Here is a 19,518-nt window from a genome sequence, read left to right on the forward strand (position 1 = left end):
TGTGTGGAGCATTGGTGCTGGTGGTGTTAGTGAGAATACGCCTGGCTCTGGAGGAGCATCTCTGCATGCTGTAGGGCTCCAGGGTGCAGCCCTGGCAGACAGACGCACAGTGCTAATGGCTTTATGCATCAATATCTGTGTGTTCGAGTTGTTACTGTTATATCAGTCTGGACCAAATGAATGGCAACTGGAACTCTGTGTACTTTGCATAGGTCTACGTGTTTGTGAAAAGGAAGCGACTTTGACAGATCTTCCATGCGAGAAGTGTCACTGCTGCTAAGTCACAACCCTCACTGACCACAGGCCGCATGAGAAGCTGACATGCTGACATGAGAAGTGATTGGGAGTGTTTCTTTGTCAATTCTTTATGTATCAGTTATTGAGGGTGATTTACTGGCATTTAAAAGAAGAAACTATCTAATTTTTCATCAGCATCACTTTCATTTATGAATGGATATTTCAGATAAGTTGAAATGCACCAGGTATTTATACCCAATTCATTTTTTCAAACTAGACACATAACACTACTAATTAATGGGGGAAACATATACCTGCTGGTTATAATGTTGATTTCAGACATGTGATACATTATGTTTTTTAAGTACTTGTTTTAACTCTTAAGATTCTCTGTAGCTTACAATCAAATGAGTACAGACGTCATAGCAAATACAAAACAGTCAGTACCTTATTAAAGGAGCTCTGGTGCTTCTGCTACCTTGTCATTAAGAGCCATGTGATGTTCTAACTGCTTGTGGTGACGTCCTCCTGTGTGGCCTTCTTTCCCCTGAGGCCAGCCAGAATGAATAAGCCTTCAGTACCTTAACTAAATAACTTCCACTACAGCCTGTTCCCTAAAAGCAATTTGGTGAAAAGGATGTAAGCACTCGTCCAAGACTACTGAATGATACATATTTAAAAACAACATAAATAATGATCATACTTATAACCTACAGCTGTAAAATGTAGTCTCTGTCAGTGACTTTTCTAAGCAGTGCAAATCTGACCTCAATATGAGACTCACAAGGTAAATCCCCATTCACATTAAAGAGCACTGAAATAAAAGATGGCCTATTTGTTTTCCAACACAAATCTACATATATATGAACTATGACACACTCATATCACTTTCGTTTTTTTTATTGATAATGAGGTTCTTGTGAGGTTCACATAACAAACCACATTTTTATCCTTTAAAAAATAACATATTTATACTTAAAACATCTTACTTTACATCTTAATACATAAAGGTGTTGTTTCTTTTGCACAGCAAAGATATGACATTTATGTTTTTAGACAACATACCAACAGACATTATGTACATGGTAGTCAACATAATACTTGAATGAATTCCACAACAGTGCAAAAATAAAATAATTGAAATAGGCTGTCACATAAGCCCCTGACAGGAACATTAACAGGTGCCTAATTAGACACACTGAACCACTTCAGAAAAAAACGAAACGTGCTTTAAAAACAGAATGTTTCTTTTTTTATCATGAGGGACATTTTTCCAACAGAAAAATGCCATTTTCACGAGAGAAAAAAAGGTAGGTAAACAAGCTTGAGGCTACAACAAATCCTCTTAAATAAAAGAGATGGAATTAGTGCTGTGCGTGTTGAGGCGCACTGGGATTTTGTCGGTTCAACCAGCCATCTCTCAAATGGGCATGCACTTGTTTTCCATGTTTTAATGGGTGTACACAACCCTAAAATACCATTCTGTAGCTAACGTGTGCTGATTATTGTCCCAGAACATTTGAGGATCTTTTTTGAATCATTTATATTAGTAGTGGAGGCACAAATTAGAAAAACACTCTCCAGCACAAGGTTGACGACAAAGGAAATGTTTCTTGTGGAGACATCAGCTCAACAAAACAATGCGTCAGAGACGCACAGAAATGCCTAATTATTCAAGCAATTTCCTGCACCTTTAACTCTTCAAACCCATTAGTGAGCAGAGAGGGCTCCTGGTTGCTCTCTATGGAAGATTCACTCCCCGTGCTCTCTCCAGAGAGAAGTCTGGTGACTCTGAGGTCAGCTTTCAGTGTCTGCACGTCGTTTCCTATGCTCATCTCCCCCAAGTCATTAATAATCTGAGTCAACTCCTGTTTACCGTTTGTAACACAATCATCGTCCGTGTCCAGAATGTCTTCACATTCAAAGTGCATCGCCTTCTCCTCCTCCTGCTCCCCGACCAAGTCCTCCGTGATGGAGCCCAGCTTGGGCGCGCTCCGGCTGCGCTCCACCGGGGGTTTGTAGTAACACTGTCCGTTCAGGAGCTTCCTAAGAGGAACCAACGGAATGGTTTGTTCCCCTATGAGCTGCTGCTGCTGGTGCCTGGCATCGTCCCTCCGTTTGAGTCTTTTGAACTCGGCCAGGGCTGTGGCTGAGGTCTGGTACAGCAACAGTGCCATAGCCTTTGCCTTTTCCGGCTTGGACACCAGCACTGCGTGGCAGCGCAGCATCACGGCCTTGTGCTTCATCTCGTGCCTGTAAATCCAAGCAAAAATCTTGGGTAGCCTCGGGTCCGCGACGCAGTATGTTATCCGGTGCAGCAAGTACAAGTGTCCCGGTCGTCTGGCCTTATCGTCCACATGCACCATCCGGATCCCTTGCGAGCTGACGGTCAGCCTCATCTTGGTGCCATTCTTGCCCATTTCGCTCTTGCCCCAGATCTTGCTCACCGCCACGTCCGTGCAGCCATCCCCTTTGGACTGAATGGTAGTGGCATTCCCCAGGTAGAGCACCGTGTATGTAGGGTCCTCGCTGGTGATCTTCACCTTTTTCCTCTTTGACTTGAACATGCTGCCCACCCTGTTGAGTGCGCTCTCGGGGCAGGACTTGGCGAAGGAGGTGAGCGCAGAATAGTTGAGACTCACCGCATAGCCCTTCTGCTTGGACTGCTTATCTTCCTCAATCAGGTCGAACTTATTCTTCTTCCAAGGCAGCATTTTATTGCTGTTTCCAGTCAACAGCAACAAATTCTACTGAGAGAGAAAGGAGGGGGGAAACAACGTTTTATTACTACTAAATCCTACAAGTGTTTACTCTCAGGTCATATATGAGCTACTCTATGAGAAGTGAAAACACCGTACTTCATCTGTGCGTCCCGTAAAGTGCTCTTGTCCATTGTGGTGCATCACGTCCTGACTGTTTGTAGTGCAGATTACAGTCTGCTGTAGTGGGACGAGCCTCATGGTTTATATATCAGGAAAAACCATTTCAGTGTGACTGTAGGGGGGGACTGAACCAAATGAAAGTAATCATGTTTACGTTTGGGTTGACTGTGTTCATTGATACAAAACTCCCACGTTTGCTTCCTGTTTTTAAATGACTGAAGCATCATTTTAAACAAATGTAAGGTTCCTTATCTTGTAATGAATCAAATTACTACAGACACAAACACTGAATTATTAATGCAACAAGTAGCCTACACTGTGACATTTAATAATGCCATTCCTTACAAAAGAAAGAACTGAAATGCTCCGACATTCTATATTCTACAATACAGAAATTATTTTTTAAATCTTACCATGAAAAAAACTATTCTATGGGATACTACAGCCGAGTTGTCAACGAAATGAAGATATTATGTTTATATTTTCATTAGGCTATAAAATCATTGCTGAGCCCAAACAAATAAAATGTATGCATTAAAATGTTCATGGTTTTTCTTAAGCATAATTAGACTGCCTTATTCCCACCACAAACCAAAATCACGTTTTCAAGTCTTGTTAAATGTGTTCACATTGTTTTTGCCACAGTCCTGATAGATAAGATAGATTCGACATACGTAGCTGTTATATGTTTAACAATGTAGCACATTGACATTCACTGTGAATGAAAAGTGCAATACAAACAAATGCATTAGGCTATGTATGATTATTATTATTGTCGTTGTTGTTGTTGTAATTAGGCTAGTAGTAGTTGTTGTCGTAGTAGTGGCATAGTAGCTTACTTATATGGTGTTTGCACTTAAACGCAACATTAACATTAAAAAAATAGGCCTGTAAAAATAGGCATGTGGTCTAAATTAAATGTGTTTGTCTTTCGTGAAATTGATAGTAAAGACTACAGTATAATCGCCAGACTGTCATTTGATCATATTGATGAATGTGGGATGAGGGCAGCAGGGTAACCCTTATATGGCTCTATGCTGCCATCCTTTGGTTTGCATCAGAAGTGCGTTTTCTGATAGTGGAAGCAGATTTACTTGTCACTTTGCGCAATACTAGGCTTTAATTTAGGATGTAAAATCCATTTGCAATATATTAATGACAAGTGTATTATATGTAGCCTACATTATGTATTACTGTAAAATGTGCCATGCATACGGAACTAATGTTGGTGTAATCCCATTTTCTTTAGGGCACATTTGACAGCTGGACAAATAAGTGGACTGTTCCATAGCTTAAGATGTTTATAACAAATGAGTTATCTCCTCAAGACTTTCAATGAAATATTTGTTTCTTTTTGAACATGGGGTAAATATTTAAATGAAAACGCGTTCATAGTAACCGAGGTGTAATTGTCTGAAAACGTCACTAAATTGGTTTGTTCCACTTCCGCTTCTTACGACAACATCGCAGTGCCATGGACGCGTAGTGCACATGGGTTACGGTTGTTGCTGACATTTCTAGCGTTTCCAACTTTCAGTTTAATATTTCTACGGTATTTTTTGTGTGTGAAGACAGTATGGGTAAGAAGAAGTCAAGCGGAGGAGGCGGACTTGGCAGAGCTCTGATAAAGGAAAGACTCCAGGCTGGCCGAGGCAACAAGAGGGGCGACTCTTGGGTATGACATAGCAACAGCTAATCACGTCCTATAAGCTGAATATTTCGATAAGATATGGCATTTTATCAAGTCTGATTTGTTACGGCAGTGTTTGGGATAGCAAGCGACTCCTAAACTACATGTAGGATTTAGCTGTTATTTGTATATAACTTAACTGCCAGTTGTTGGTCACCAAAGTCTAACTAATAACAAAAACATGTTATTTTTTGCCTTTCTGCTTACGTAACGTAAGAAAGTACATTAATTAATACCTAGTCGTAATAAATAGATTCCTGTTCTTGACATACGATCCATATTGTAGTGTTTTTTTTATAATCAACGGGCTTCCTACTGTACTGTTATCCACGTGTGCAAGGCAGTTATAGTTACTCAAAAGCTATGTGATTGAAACATACCACAATTACAGTGTATAGTCATGATCAGGGTGGGGAAAGTTACCTTGGAAATGTAATAGGTTACAGATAACTAGTTACTCTATTTAAAATGTGATAAGTAATGGAACTATTTCAATTACTTAATCAAAGTAATGTAACTTACTACATTTGATTGATTTTTCTAATCTTATAATTAATGTTTTCAGCTGTTAAGGTAAGTGTACCCATTAAGCCCACCAAAATCTAAGTTCAGGTGTTTTTCATGGATACTGACATGATGTATAAGGGAGATAATTTCTTATAAAGCATTATTTAGCTCTCATTTGAAAATGTATTCATTAGTTCATGAAGATTTGGGAAGATATTTTATGATAAAACAGTGGACCTAATTGGTACTGTGACATCATTTAAGCCCATGTGTGTTCCAAGTAAGCCCATATCATAATGTATTTACAAAATATAAAACGATATTGTTTTCAAAGAATTAAATATAGCAATATATGTATTCAGTAACATGTTAAATATTAAGAAATGAAGAAAAACCCCACTCCTGAGCAAAATCTTAAAGGTCTGACTTCAGATGTAACCCCTCTGTAATAATTTTCATAAGTAAATGTAATTTAAATACACATTTTTTTCAGTAACTGTAACAGATTACAGTTACATATATTTTGTAATTAAATTACATAATGCTGTTACATGTAACTAGTTACTCCCCAACACTGGTCATGATAGACACTGTGCCTTTTGGAGATGCACACTCTTTAGTAATCACTGCCAATGTACACTAATCAGGTTTGGAATGAGTTTTGGCCTAATTTGACTTTTGATTCTCACTTTCAGCTTCATACCAGTGAGCTGAGTGATGGCTACGACTGGGGACGGCTGAACCTGCAGTCAGTGACAGAGCAGAGCTCAATGGATGACTTTCTGGCCACTGCCGAATTGGCAGGAACAGAGTTTGTAGCTGGTAGGTTATACCTCATTTAATTCTTGGGTTTTGCTTACTCAGTTTACTTAACTTAGGAGTTGCAAGTAGTGTGATGTATGCTGGGGTCTATCTACTCAGGGTCTGCTCAGGGGAATAGAGTTCATTTTAAGAGTTTAATTCTAAGTAAGTACTTAAGTTAGAAGGTTGAGAATGTGGGTTTCAACTTTTAAGTATTTAAATACCTTTTTTTGTTATTGTTTTATTGCAACTTCTTTCTTCTGTCCTCACTGGTGTTTGTTTCCTTTTCATAGAGAAACTCAACATCAAGTTTGTGCCAGCAGAATCTAGAGCAGGCTTATTAACATCTGAGGAGAAAATCAGGCTAAATAAGCTGCATGAAGATAACAAGCATTGCCTCAAAATTCCTCGACGGTAAGCTGAACTGATTTAGTCAATTAAATGACATGTATATTTGGCATTTTTAATGTTGTTATTTCTCTGCTTGTTTTCAGCCCCCACTGGGATGGAAGCACCAGTCCAGAGGCCCTTCAGCAGGCAGAAAAAGACAGCTTCCTTGTGTGGAGACGAGATCTTGCAGAGTATGTAATATTCATATCCATATATAGTTTATTGTAAACCTATGTAGGATTATCTGTGCCAGTAATTTAATCACTATTACTTCTAAAGGCTAGAAGAACAACAGAAGTTACTTATCACACCATTTGAAAGAAATCTTGAGTTCTGGAGACAGCTGTGGAGAGTCATCGAGAGAAGGTAGAAACAAAAACTTTCTTCTTCATTTATCATTTTATTTCTTCATACCTGTATTTAAGGAGGAATGTGTTCTTCTTATATGATGCTTAAAGTAAAACTGTTTATTTTCTTGTAGTGACGTTGTCGTTCAAATTGTCGATGCAAGAAATCCTCTGCTGTTCAGATGTCCTGACCTGGTAAAAGCATTTATCTCTAATGGTTACAGAATTGGTTCAGTGAGGAATGCGGTGTCTGTTACTGCTTATGACTAGCAGAAATACTGAAATCAAAGTGAGCATCAACTCTACTCTGTTGATTAAATTTATTCTTTTCATTGTGTGCTGCAAGGAGTCATATGTCAAGGAGGTTTCGGAAAATAAGGTCAACATGCTGCTGGTAAACAAAGCCGACCTGCTGACCAGAGAGCAGAGGCGAGCCTGGGCCAAACACTTTGAGAAAGAGGGGCTAAGGGCAGTTTTCTGGTCTGCACTGGCTGAAAGCAACAGACTAGAGGCAGAGGAAAAGGTGAGAAGGTGGAGGTTTACTGACAAGCTGTACATGAAACTGAGCCGATAACTGTGTGGACTTGCATTATCATACATCAGGGGTTTGGAGCTCAGAGAAATGTTTGCGCTCTTCAGCATTTTTGCGCTCTTCAGCCTTTAACCCCAATATTAAAAGTGGTAAACTTCCCTTCCCACAGGGAATGGAAGTGGAGGATCCAGAGTGTGGAGAGAGCGACCCAGAAGAGGAAGAGCAGCCAGACAATGAAGACTTTAGCCAAAAGGGTGCATATGGAGAGGATCAGGAGGAAGAGGGAGAAGAGAGTGATATAGAAGAAGAGCAGCAGGAAAAGATTATTGTAGATGAGGAGGAGTGGCACACCTGCTCAGAAGATGAGGGAGAAGAGGAATGGACTCTCGCTTCATCTAATGAATCCATCCACAACTCCAGTCGGCTGCTGCAAAAGGATGAATTGCTGGCAATGTTTCAGTCTGTTCACAGTGGACCCAAGTGTAAAGAAGACGAACTTACAGTTGGGCTGGTGGGTAAAATGTATTACTTACTTTCTGTGTGTGTACAGTAATCAAATATACATATGTTGTAATCTTCTGCAAGCTTTATTCAGGAATGCTGGTGTGTTTGTTCTCAGTATAGCTGTGACGAAGAGCTTCTTGAATGGTGCTGAAGAGTGTTTTAAATGGAAAATTAACTCAATTCTTACATTCTTATGACAGAAAAAAGTTGCAATATGAACTAAACCTTCATTTTTCATCATTTCACAACAGGTTGGGTATCCAAACGTGGGGAAGAGTTCCACCATCAACACTATTTTACGGAACAAGAAGGTGTCTGTTTCAGCCACTCCTGGACACACAAAGCACTTTCAGGTATAGAATGGCTCTCCAGACCTCTCCCATGTGAATTCAAGTCATGTTTTCCATCAGCAGAAGGACAAATATAAGATAAGATAAAACTTTATTGATCCCACAGTGGGGAAAATTCATTGCTACAGCAGCTCAAAAAGATCGATATGAGAAAAAAAACAAATGTATACAACAATAAAATGAAAAACTGAATAAAATGACCTTAAAGTGCAATTATAATGCATGTGATTGATTTTGCCTTTTATGTTCATGTATCACAGACTTTGTATGTGGAGCCAGGGCTGTGCCTCTGCGACTGCCCCGGGCTGGTCATGCCCTCCTTTGTTTCTACCAAAGCTGAGATGATCTGCTGTGGGATCCTGCCCATTGACCAGATGAGAGATCACGTACCAGCAGCCTCTCTGATATCTTTTATATGACAATCAATCATTTTTGTTTCTGTTTCAGGAAAAACTTTATGGGAAATATGGTTCTACTTGGAAACCCAGTTATACAGTAGGTCTTTGTCTGGGGAAACTGATGAACGCCTTACCTTATTACCTAATCTGACAGTGGTCTAATTTATTTTACATTAATCATGCCAAACATCCAAAATGAATTTAAAGTATATACATTGCTGTTTTTACCCAGAATTTCACATTTTTACACCATAAAGCTCACAGTGTTACCAGGCGATCAAAGTTAAGCCCTTAACAGATTTGTTAAGTATGTCAAACAATCCCTCGTGACGTATTGGAAGGCACCTACGGCATCAACATCATCCGACCACGAGAGGATGAAGACCCCGACAGAACCCCTACCTCTGAGGAGCTGCTGATGGCTTACGGATGTGGGACTACCAGACATTTATAGAGTTTTCTATTTAAAAAAAAAAAAAAAAAATAGTAAAAAAATAAAAAGAATTATTTGCAAGTGTGCAACTTTCCTCGGCTTTTATTTAGTATTCGGCTACTTCTTGTTTCTCTGTGTTTGTAAAGCACTGTGCTTTTAGATACAAGCTGTATAAAGTTTATCATCCTGTGTTTTCCTGTCTTTCAGACATGAGAGGCTTTATGACGTCACACGGCCAGCCTGATCAGCCCAGATCTGCCAGGTACATCCTGAAGGATTATGTCAATGTAAGTTGCACATCCTTATCAGATTTGGGGGGAAAATTACAGTTGTTTTGATTTCTTTTGATTACTTTTGTATACTTGGAAGGTAATATTGGATTGAATTTGAGTAACAACAGGCTGCTAAAAGTCAGTTTACAAACACTCCTCCATGATTTAGACCCCAAGCAGGACAACTGAATGCAAATTACTGTCATCTAGTGGTTGTTGCATTAACTGCAGCATGGCATTGCATTACAACTAAAAACTGCTGCGTCTCTGCTGTACATTTAAGACTGTGTTCTATACAAAACTGCAGGAACATAGAGATTGAATAAAAAGAGGGAGCAGTGGTAGTGACAACAAAGCAGCAAATGAGAGAAATAACATTTTATTTTCTCATTGTTTCATGGTAGTTACTTTCTAAAGCAGAAATAAATTACCACCAAATACTCAACAGATGGTTTACTGTGGAGTTAGATGCTTCATCTTCCTCCTCTGCATTTCTCTTTTTCATTCATTTATCCCATCCAACCCATTCAGCAGTAAATACAAAAAAACAAAACAGGACAAATCTGTGATATTTTTTCCTCGTGTTAATACTGCATCAAGTGCAGCAGTCATTTTTTAATACCTCATGGGTCTAATTTTCATCTACGTGGTTCCTCAAACAGGATTGTACAGTAGCGACTTGTAGTTCCAAGTTTAGTGCTTACGATTATTTTTTCTCGTTCCAAAGTAGGCTATCTGAAGGTTTTGCCAAAACACGGCAAATGAGAATTTTTGGGAGGCAGTTGTTGCTATAAAATCAGTTGTTACCCCACATGCATCTTGAATAGATGATCCTCTCTCTAACACATACTGCCTAACAATGTTGACTCCTCACAGGGCAAGCTTCTGTACTGCCATCCTCCACCACATATAGATTCCAAAGACTTCCAACCACAGCACAGCAAGTTCCAGCAAAGGGACTCGGACAACTGTGACCTCTCCTTGTCAACAAACAAAAAGAAAATCAAGAGAATCGAAAATGTGGTTGACAAGAACTTCTTCCATCAGGTACAATACATCTTACTGTATTGTTACTAGCAATGAAAATGCTTGAAAAGTATCTCTTAACATTGTAGCTTGTTTTCCTATTTCCAAAAAGGCTGTTTATTGAGAAATTGAATGCTTGAGTTTTGATGGGATCTCTGTCTTTAGGAGAATGTGCGAGCGCTCTCCAAGGGGGTTCAGTCTGTCATGGGCTACAAACCAGGCAGTGGACCAGTCAGCCTAGAAAAAGCTGGATCAGAGATGGTGGTGGGCAAGCCTTGGAAAAAACATGGCAACAAGAACAAGAAGGAGAAAGTACGCCGACTTACCAAGCATCTGGATGCCTGAAGATGATCTGAAATCTAAGCACTTTCAATTACAGATAATTTCAACTGGAATGGAAAAACCCTTAAGTATGGTTCACATGTGATTCCAAAGGAATAAATGCTGAGCAATATCTGTAGGTAGATGTAGGCCCCTTAATCCTGTGAGTAAAGAAAGGTCATGTTGCCTTGATATTAACCAGTGAAGTGCATAATCTGTAATGGACTGTTGTGGTTTTTAAAATGGTTTGATCATATTGGTGCAATGCATTCCATCAACTGAATCACCAGTTGTACATCAGATCTCACAGGACTGCTCGGAAATTAACTCTACATTCAGAGGGTGAGAATTTTATAAGATGTTGAAAAAGAGGTTTTCAACAATTACAGTTTGCTGAAGTTTTCAAGAGGCATAACTGAACGTCTTCATTAAACATATTACTGTTTCTTGGATACACCTTCACTCAGTTATGATTTATGTGATTATCATTGGCTATTGAATAAAAGTTAAAACGTATTATGTGTCACTTGTTTATTGCATTTCCATCAGGAAAATAATGATTAATCTTCAAGATGTGGGAAATATAGTTTGCTTAAAAGCTATGATTACTGTGAGTTTGAGTAGCAATCCAGGCTTTTGATATTAAAGGATAGGTTCACAATAGTTCAAGATTGTCTTACAAGAGTTCAGATGTTCAAATAAACATTTAAATACAGGTTTTTCTTGCCATAATCAGTCCTCCTGTTCATCCTATAACACAATGGAATGAAAGATGTGAAATGTTTGCTCATAGTGCTGAAATGTGTATTTTTCATGTTTTACACTTAATTAACCAAAACTAATATATTTATGTAAGAATTCCCCAAATGCAACATGTGCAATACACTAGAGTGCCAAGACCCCTTATATTTTACAGCTTTTACGAGTGTTGCTTTATTAACTGTTGTTTCAACGTCTCTGTTCTGAGAATTCAACACTCAGACATCGTTCTGGAGTTGAGGGTGTTATTTTATTCATTCAGAGATATAAACAATTCCCAGGTTGCCCGGCATTCACAACTGCGAGGCTGTCAAGCAGCAACTCATGTGTGAAAGACAGGAACATTTCCCCTCATATGCCTCATCCTGCAGAGGATTCAGCTCCTGAAAAGCGACGCTGCTCCTTGCAGGTGATCCTGAACTCAGGATGCATGCAAATGATTATCAAAAACTACTTGACTACACAGGTGTATCACCAACTATTGTACAGTGAAACTTTTACTTATTTTTTAAAGAAATTACGTATCTGTGCCACAAATGAGCCAGATAATCTCCCACAATTTATTCCAGCAATGCAACATTAATCACAGGTGAGCCCCTCCCTTAATGTGCAGTCACCTCTCAGGTACCTTTAATGCGCAGGTTTGCTCTTCGGCTACACGGCTTTTGGCTGGCACGGCATGGCTTGCTTCGTTTTTTAGCAACTCGGAATGTGAATTTATTTGCAATTAACATGAGGGTACGCATATTAAAGTTGGAGGGCCAGACAGGAGAAAATCCCAACCTGTCGTCCACCAACTTGCTTGCTTTTTGCATCGATTCAGTCACCACCTGTTTTTCCCTCGACGCAGGCAAACTTTGCGTCCCCATCGGTCTCTGCTCTTTATCTGCTCTGTTTTTACTGCTCTCATGTCTTCTGTAAGTAGTTTTTTTATGCAGCATTTTCTCCAGCAATTTACTGAAGTCTTTCTGGTATTAAACCTGTTATCACTGTTTCAAGGCTCGTGTATCAGAGGTGCAGAAATCGGCGAAGACATCCGGGAGAGACCATGACCTCTCTCTACTGTTTCTTGGGTAACGTGTGTGCTACCACTGGTGCAGTTATGTCCAAGCAGCTGCATGTTCTGGTAAGGTAGTAGTTTATATCATGGTGCGTTTCATCTTTTGCATTCAATACAGTAACTTATTTCTGCTTCCTCCCTTCTAGATTTTAATGGGGGCTTTTGCTGCTGCTATGGATGCTGTCAATTTTATTTCTTGCTGCTTCCCAGTGTGTCTGTGCTGGAACTCGAAGACAGGTAAGTTTAGAGCAATGCCATTAAATACGAGTAATGCAAAATTTATAGTCTCCTGGACAGTCACACTGTAGATATGGTACAAATACAAAATGTAGCATATGCACTTAGGCTTAATAGTAGCAGCCAAACCGTTTAGGCAAAACAGTAAGCTCTACAGATAACCAAACAAATGAACTGGGGATGTCACAACTTACTGTTTGGTACTCCATCTGATGGTTGTCTATGTTGTATGGTGCTCTCCCACAGAGAGGAGGCTGAAGATCATAAGAAGGAGGAGGAGACAGCACCTCCTTGCAGTGTGTGTGCTGATGGTTGTAGCAGGAGGGTTCCTGAAGTTCAGAGTCAGCCACGACCCAGCAGACAATCCCCTCAGTGGTAGAAGACTGCTGCACATCTCCCTGCACGTACGGAGATGACAGCAAGTTACAGACAAAGCTACACAGTGCAGCTACAACCCAACACACATACACTAACTAAACTGTAACATAGTGCACTAAAACACGACAGATAACAGATAACTGCACTTTGAATGCAGTTTGCATTAATGCTTGTTTTTTATAGTGATTAGATGCTCTGTCAATACATATGGTTTGTTTAACTGTGGAGTCCATGGACTTATGCTACACTGCTGTTTGTATTTCTAATGTGCCACTGTATGCCTCTAAATACACAATTTTAAAAATATTTTACAGCATCAATATCTGCAAATGTGGATGGATATTCATGTGCTTAAATCCAGCATTATTTGGCAAAATGTCCTGTTTGTTGTATCTAACGTTATAACACCTGATATCTGTTCTTTTTAACAGGACAACACTGAAATCCTGGGTTACATTCTTGGCCTGCTGTCCTTTGTCATCACGTGTACCTCCAAGTTTCCTGCCCTCTACAGGGCCGTAAGTGATCAGATACAGTACGGGTGACTTGATGTCACTTAAAAACGTGCTTTTATTGCTTTCCCAAAAATGTTCCTAGTGGTGAATCTTTTTAGGAAATGGCATTTGCTTTTCCCCTGCAGCACAGAGGACGGATGCTGACAAGGGCTAAAATGTTCTCTGGAGTGCTGTGCTCACTAGCTGGTGTCCTCTATGCTGCTGCTATACTCCTCTACGACACTCAGCTTGCGTTTCTTCTGACAGTTATGCCGTGGCTGCTGTCAGCAATATGCTGTGTCACCCTGGACCTTCTGGTATCCTTTTATTGTGTGGTCAGTGAGCATCTTACTGACATTATTAGATTCAGGGGTTTAGTTTTCAAACACCATAGTAACACTCTTGCCACAGACTGGAGATGGTCCCTTGGAGCACGTGTAACTGTATATTGATTCAACCTATGAAAGCTTTTATGTGTTCTAGACACAAACTGCTTTTTCCTGAGAGAAAAAAAACCCTTCTTTCATAGAAGAAGGAGCAATAGCAGCAATAGCCACCATGGCTGAACAGTGAAGGAAAGAGTGCCACTTACATGAATCCAAAGATCACCAACACAAAATACAAAAAAAGACCATCAAAAGTGGTTTGATCTTTGGGAAAAGCATAAAAGAAACAAAAACACATCAAGCACAGAGTAAATCAAGGGAGAGTGCGGTATAATTAGGTTAAAGTGATCTCTTGAAATCTTTGAATGTATATCAGTTGTCCATCTTTTTAGACCAACTGCAATGTACTGACCTTTGACCCAGATTTGTCAGATTCTAGTCATCTATTGGTGCAAGGGGGGAACCAGGCAGCAACCTATAATGTTTTCTCCAGACACAGAGAGCCTCTTAGGTGACACCACTGAGGAGAAAGCTGTCATTTCACTAACACAAACAAAGGTAATTCTTCATACTTAATGTTTTAGGTCTTATTTGTTTGTTTTCCTTAACTCTAGAAATTGTACATTGTTACATCTGTTGCACAAATAACAGATTATCACTGTAATTTCTTAGTGAGACCTTGATGTAGTGAGACTTACTGAATTAAGAAAGAACTAACTGACTGCTTTATGTTTAACAGTGACATTTAGAAATAAATGGTAGGCACTAGGCATTGATCTCTAAGATTTGAGTCATGTTCATAAAATGAAAGCCACAGTCACTTGTTTCTGTTTTCATTTTTTAATCTCATGGTTGTGGTTTGAGTTTGAACATCTTCTTTTTTACTATTCAACCTTTTTCTTCCAAGACAAAAAACGCCCCAATGACTGAGATGGGCCGTTATATGGATGTCAGTATTCAACCTGCAAGAAAAGTAAGCATAGTTGTTGCAGACAGCTTTTAATAATGGCAGTGAAAACTGGACATTTTCTCTTCCTGAGTCAGCGGTTCCTCTTGCAGTTTAATATCTAAAGTGGAGACCATCATGTTCTTGTTGGCAGATATGCCTGAACGAGGTGACAGTGTCCAAGGAGGAGGTGAATGAGCAGCCTCTGAATAGGACAGTACGAGTAATCAGAGTGGACAGTTTCTGCTATTCAGATACCTCTTATGACTCTTCGCAAATCAGTTCTGATCTAGAGGTGGGTGGGACCAATTAAATATTTTGTTAATGAAATGTGATGACATTTTCTTTCACAATGGGCTTGAGTAAGCTAACTGATCAGAAAAACAAAACTAATGTTTCACACAAAAAAAAGTAGTTTTTTGAGCAAATAAATTAAGTCATCTGTTGTTATCCTGAACCCATTCAACCCATCTCAACTTAAATAAATCACAACAGCAGAAGTGACTTCAATTATCTACCCAAGTTTTTTGGTTTCTATTCTAAAATGTTTCCCAAAAATGTCCAGAACGTTTTTTGTTTTAGGACTAGATTTTTCTTTTCATAATTGATACTACTGAAAAGAAGTGAAAAGGCTGTTAAAAAGGTTTGGACAGTGTCCTTTATCCAGCAATCTAAAATTGTGTTGACACGTAAGGATATAGAGTGTTCGTCAGACAGTGAGCCACTAGGTGGTGATAGCATGTAGACATAATGGGTGGCGCATGACAATTGTTAAAGTATGAATGAATGTGACTGTGTTTTTCACTATGATTAACTTGAGTTGTGTCACCTTGCGTGAACTGCTGTGATTACATTCAATTTATTGAGTTTATTGCCTTTCATGTTGGTTTATGTATCGGGTTTTCCCCTCTACAACATTGCACTGAAGTTCATCAAGAGGTAAAACTTTGGAGCTATAATATGTTGTCTGCTGAATGTTTGACAGGGTGTTTTTACTATTTGGCTTTGTTTTTCTGAGTGTAATAAACTGCAGGAAAATTGGATGCCTTGCAGTCTGACAGAGTTGGATTCTGTCCCTTCTTGATGATAGTACAAGTTTGGAGACCGCCACTTGAAATTGTGGCTGTGTTACAAAAGTATGCCTCCAAACTTCTGTTTCAATGCCACTAAAATGTCTTGTCTGAATCACCACCCCTAGTTTAAGAGCTGAAACAGAAATGTTCCTCTTCTGGTGTTTAATCAGAACCCACCAAGGGTATCTCCAAACCAATGTACTGGAATGTTAGTGTTATAATTCAACTTGTAAGAAGAAGTAACAGTGAGGACAGTGTGCTGCTGCAAGCCAAGCGTTGTGCTTTCCACATGTGACTCTGGGGGAAGTAAAGTTAGACGGTCATCAGAGGTTCTTCTTAGAAGACAATGGTCAGCAAGTTCTTTGAGGATTGATGAGTCGAAATCTACAGAGGACTGTGTGTGTGATCATGTGATTCTGTGGGTAAAAGTTTATGGTTTGTAAGAAGCAAGAGTTTGTATTTTAACTGCTGATTATAGGCTAAGTAAAGTGTAATGTGGCTTTATTCTGCAGTTGCACCCAGCATTATATTTTGGCTAAATTGCTAAACTAGTCTTGTATTTAGATGATGGTCCACATGTGTATAATTTCTCCTCTTGGGTTTCCGGGGAGAATGACATTTCAAGCTTATTCCTTCTCTCTGGCCATGATGCTTACAGCCTCAAGAGAAACTCCCTTACTGTGCTACTGTAGTACGCCAAGCTATGGAGGATGTAATTTAATTAGAAACAAAGGCAAATAGTGTGAGAGCAAACAATTGCAGTTTAATACTGTTTACCAAACAGGAAAAAGCAACGGATGTAAATGCCCTTACCGCAGTTAACGTTAGAAAAAAGAAGGCTTTGAGAGATTATTCAATATGTACTTTGTGTAAATTATGTTTGTGGTAAGGCTTTATTTGGCTGTGGGACAATTCTTCCTCTTCAGCTTCGTCTAACTTGAACTCTCAACAGTTGGTGGTGGTCTGGTAGCCACTCGCCTCACACGCCACAGGATCTTCAAAATATTATGTTGTTCATCTTTTTTGACCATTAATCCTGAGCAAATCTCTAGTCCAGTGGTCTCCAACCATGCTCCTGGAGAGCTACTGCCCTGCATGTTTTAGGTATCTCCTCACTCTAACTCGTTATCAAGCAGCTGAGGCTCGTCAAAGGGCTTGATAACGAGTTGATAATTAGAATCAGGTGTGTTAGAGTGAGGAGATACCTAAAACATGCAGGGCAGTAGCTCTCCAGGAGCAGGGTTGGAGACCACTGCTCTAGTCAATAGTCTTCTGCTGAAAAAAGCAGGCAAATTAGACTTACGTATTTCTCCTTCTCTGGTGTCTTTTCCACTTGCTAGTTAAAACTAACAGAAGCTGTGTACTTGTTGATACAATGGATAGTTATTTACAGGCAAGTTAACCCAGTGTCTAATCTTTAATCTATAATGTGCAGCACTGTTGTTGAGTACAGGACACCCAGGGAAAACTGTCACTTTTCATTTGCAACACTTTTCTCTCTACATTAAACCTAGAAGTTAACCAACTATAAAATGATTCAAAGCAAGCGGAGGACAGAAGAGATCATGGTGCTAGTGTACATGAATTTAAATTCTGGCTGTTTTACATGCCATCACCATACTCAAGGATGATGAAAAACCACACAACATTTTGAGTGTGCTGCCTGCCTAAACTGAGCAGCCAGCAGCTTGGATTGTCTATTGTACTGTTTCTTGCTCCTTTCTGCTGAGTGCTAGTTCCTAACTGAGGTGAAGGTGAGGGTGGGGTGGTGGGGGTACACTGAGGGGTGGAATTGTTTGAGATTTACTTTGTGGCTCAATTGTTCTGCTGTAAAGGATCTTTGATTAAAGACCAACACTGGGCTGGGCCTGTCTGCTTAGGAAGTAGTGCAAAAAATGTCTGCCTTGTCTATAGGGGGCCACAAGCTACCCTCTGCTATTTTGGGAGATGTTTATGGCGTCCTGTGTGATGCCTGCTGGCCTGGGGTTTAACTCTGAGCTTGAGGCATTTAGCTGTTGTTCAAATACAGCATGAGTCATCGGAGCGGTGAAATAAACCTTAATACCAGCACCTCAAACATTACAAACAAACCTATGTTAAATTAGAAAAGGGTTTGTCTCCTTTGTGTTCCTTTTGTTCCAAAAGTGATTAAGACTAAGTGCTACATAATAGTAATATCCTCTTCACAGAAGTGATTTTTGAAACACCCTTTAAAAACAATTGTTTGAACAAATAAGCTAACTTCTTGAACTAATTACTTTACCATTGTGAGAGACAAGCACCTAACTCCTCCACACTGGTGTCTTCTACTGCCTATTAGTAGATAATTAGTTTTAATAAGGTTGCTCTGTTTGCCCTTTCTTGTCCTTATTTTTTAGTGGGATTTTGAAGAGGGAAATGTACAGTGGAGCGAACCAAATGCAAAGCAGCAGGAGGAACATGAGTTTCCCCTGGAAGAGTGGCCAAGAATCCCCAAATTCTTTAACATCTGCACCTGTGCTGTTGCTGGACTCCCACAGAATTCTGTAACCAGAAAAGAAGAGGGTGAGAGTGGCTCCGCTGCAAACCCAAATGACGAGGAAATGTCAATTAAATGACGTGATACATTAATTTGAATGGTAATAAAAACTGTAAACATTGACCTGTTGTCTGACGTGTTTTATTGCAATGTTTTACAGTTTTACAGTTCAGTTAGTGTATGTGTGTTGTGTTGCTTTCATCCTCTCTGAGAACTGAGATCTGTTAGGAAGGTTTACAAAATACCTCCCCTAATAAAACAATATTGCTCCCCTGCTGCCTTGCAAGGTTATTGGGTCATATCCTGTATTTTGCCGTCCGACCTGTGTTATCAGGGCTGGACTGGGAAAGTGGGCCGGTGGCGCAGATAAGCACCAATCTAGACGGCTGGGGCTCCTCTGTCCTCTCCATCATCTCTCAAACCTCTGTCCCTCCACCCGCTCCAGGGCTTTAGACTATCATGCCAGAGCAACAGACCAGCAAATTTTTAACGAAAGAGACTTCCTGAGGTCTGATAGTGGAACAATACACAGATTAGAGTAAAGTTATGAAGCACATTTTACTCCTCCCTGTTACATTTCCTCAAGTGACATCTCTGAGACAAATGACTGGGAAACAAGTAATGCAGTGTAGCAGAGCAATTGCTGATACCAGCAGTTGTAATTAATGTAACTTAACGCCTTGTTCAACCTGTAATCCTGGTTTGATAGTTTGTGTGGGAAAATGATTCAACATTCAACCATTTATCAATCGTGTGAGCAAAGTTCTATTGTGATGTAACCTTATCATTTTATTGTTCCACCTATTTCTGCTGTCCATATTGATGTTTTTGAACAAGCTGTGATTAAAAGCTTAACAATGGGTTATGACACTTTGTCTTTCTATTTAGCAAGCATTTAATATATGGTTTGTAACAGGCTATAATGTAGTTAGAAGCAGATGTAAGGAAATGATTTGGTGTTAAACTTTGGTATTCAA

At 39.6% G+C, this 19,518-nt stretch overlaps 3 protein-coding genes across 3 annotated transcripts; 2 read left to right on the forward strand and 1 right to left on the reverse strand.

Annotated features, from left to right (window-relative positions):
* Positions 1–1,156: 1,156 nt before the first annotated feature.
* fam43a (family with sequence similarity 43 member A) lies at positions 1,157–3,155 on the reverse strand. The gene is made up of 2 exons (XM_062424395.1): positions 3,096–3,155; positions 1,157–2,987 (listed from the first exon to the last, which is right to left on the reverse strand). Exon 2 carries the CDS (start codon positions 2,949–2,951, stop codon positions 1,911–1,913), a length of 1,041 nt encoding a protein of 346 aa, XP_062280379.1. The 5' UTR covers positions 2,952–2,987; positions 3,096–3,155; the 3' UTR covers positions 1,157–1,910.
* Positions 3,156–4,584: 1,429 nt separating this feature from the next.
* Positions 4,585–11,206, forward strand: lsg1 (large 60S subunit nuclear export GTPase 1). Its single transcript, XM_062423967.1, has 14 exons — positions 4,585–4,794; positions 6,012–6,138; positions 6,411–6,531; positions 6,612–6,698; positions 6,787–6,873; positions 6,989–7,049; positions 7,201–7,377; positions 7,556–7,897; positions 8,142–8,243; positions 8,501–8,644; positions 8,946–9,069; positions 9,279–9,358; positions 10,220–10,390; positions 10,535–11,206. Exons 1-14 carry the CDS (start codon positions 4,696–4,698, stop codon positions 10,712–10,714), a joined length of 1,902 nt encoding a protein of 633 aa, XP_062279951.1. The 5' UTR covers positions 4,585–4,695; the 3' UTR covers positions 10,715–11,206.
* A 975-nt stretch (positions 11,207–12,181) lies between these two features.
* Positions 12,182–18,620, forward strand: tmem44 (transmembrane protein 44). The gene is made up of 10 exons (XM_062424806.1): positions 12,182–12,366; positions 12,449–12,575; positions 12,656–12,746; positions 12,993–13,150; positions 13,556–13,642; positions 13,765–13,935; positions 14,437–14,562; positions 14,912–14,977; positions 15,105–15,245; positions 18,402–18,620. Exons 1-10 carry the CDS (start codon positions 12,182–12,184, stop codon positions 18,618–18,620), a joined length of 1,371 nt encoding a protein of 456 aa, XP_062280790.1.
* The last annotated feature ends 898 nt before the right edge of the window (positions 18,621–19,518 follow it).

The sequence above is a fragment of the Scomber scombrus genome, chromosome 8, assembly GCF_963691925.1.
Source record: "Scomber scombrus chromosome 8, fScoSco1.1, whole genome shotgun sequence".
Lineage (NCBI taxonomy): Eukaryota > Metazoa > Chordata > Actinopteri > Scombriformes > Scombridae > Scomber > Scomber scombrus.

What these genes read in the sequence shown, in the direction of transcription:
- fam43a (XM_062424395.1), bottom strand. Translation starts at nt 2,951, where the DNA reads ATGCTGCCTTGGAAGAAGAATAAGTTCGACCTGATTGAGGAAGATAAG.
- lsg1 (XM_062423967.1), top strand. Translation starts at nt 4,696, where the DNA reads ATGGGTAAGAAGAAGTCAAGCGGAGGAGGCGGACTTGGCAGAGCTCTG. An exon ending in TGGAGACGAGATCTTGCAGA is followed by an intron (nt 6,699 to 6,786) that starts GTATGTAATATT and finishes TTACTTCTAAAG; the next exon opens with GCTAGAAGAACAACAGAAGT. An exon ending in TCCTGAAGGATTATGTCAAT is followed by an intron (nt 9,359 to 10,219) that starts GTAAGTTGCACA and finishes GACTCCTCACAG; the next exon opens with GGCAAGCTTCTGTACTGCCA.
- tmem44 (XM_062424806.1), top strand. Translation starts at nt 12,182, where the DNA reads ATGAGGGTACGCATATTAAAGTTGGAGGGCCAGACAGGAGAAAATCCC. An exon ending in TTTCACTAACACAAACAAAG is followed by an intron (nt 14,563 to 14,911) that starts GTAATTCTTCAT and finishes TTTTCTTCCAAG; the next exon opens with ACAAAAAACGCCCCAATGAC. An exon ending in GTATTCAACCTGCAAGAAAA is followed by an intron (nt 14,978 to 15,104) that starts GTAAGCATAGTT and finishes TCTTGTTGGCAG; the next exon opens with ATATGCCTGAACGAGGTGAC.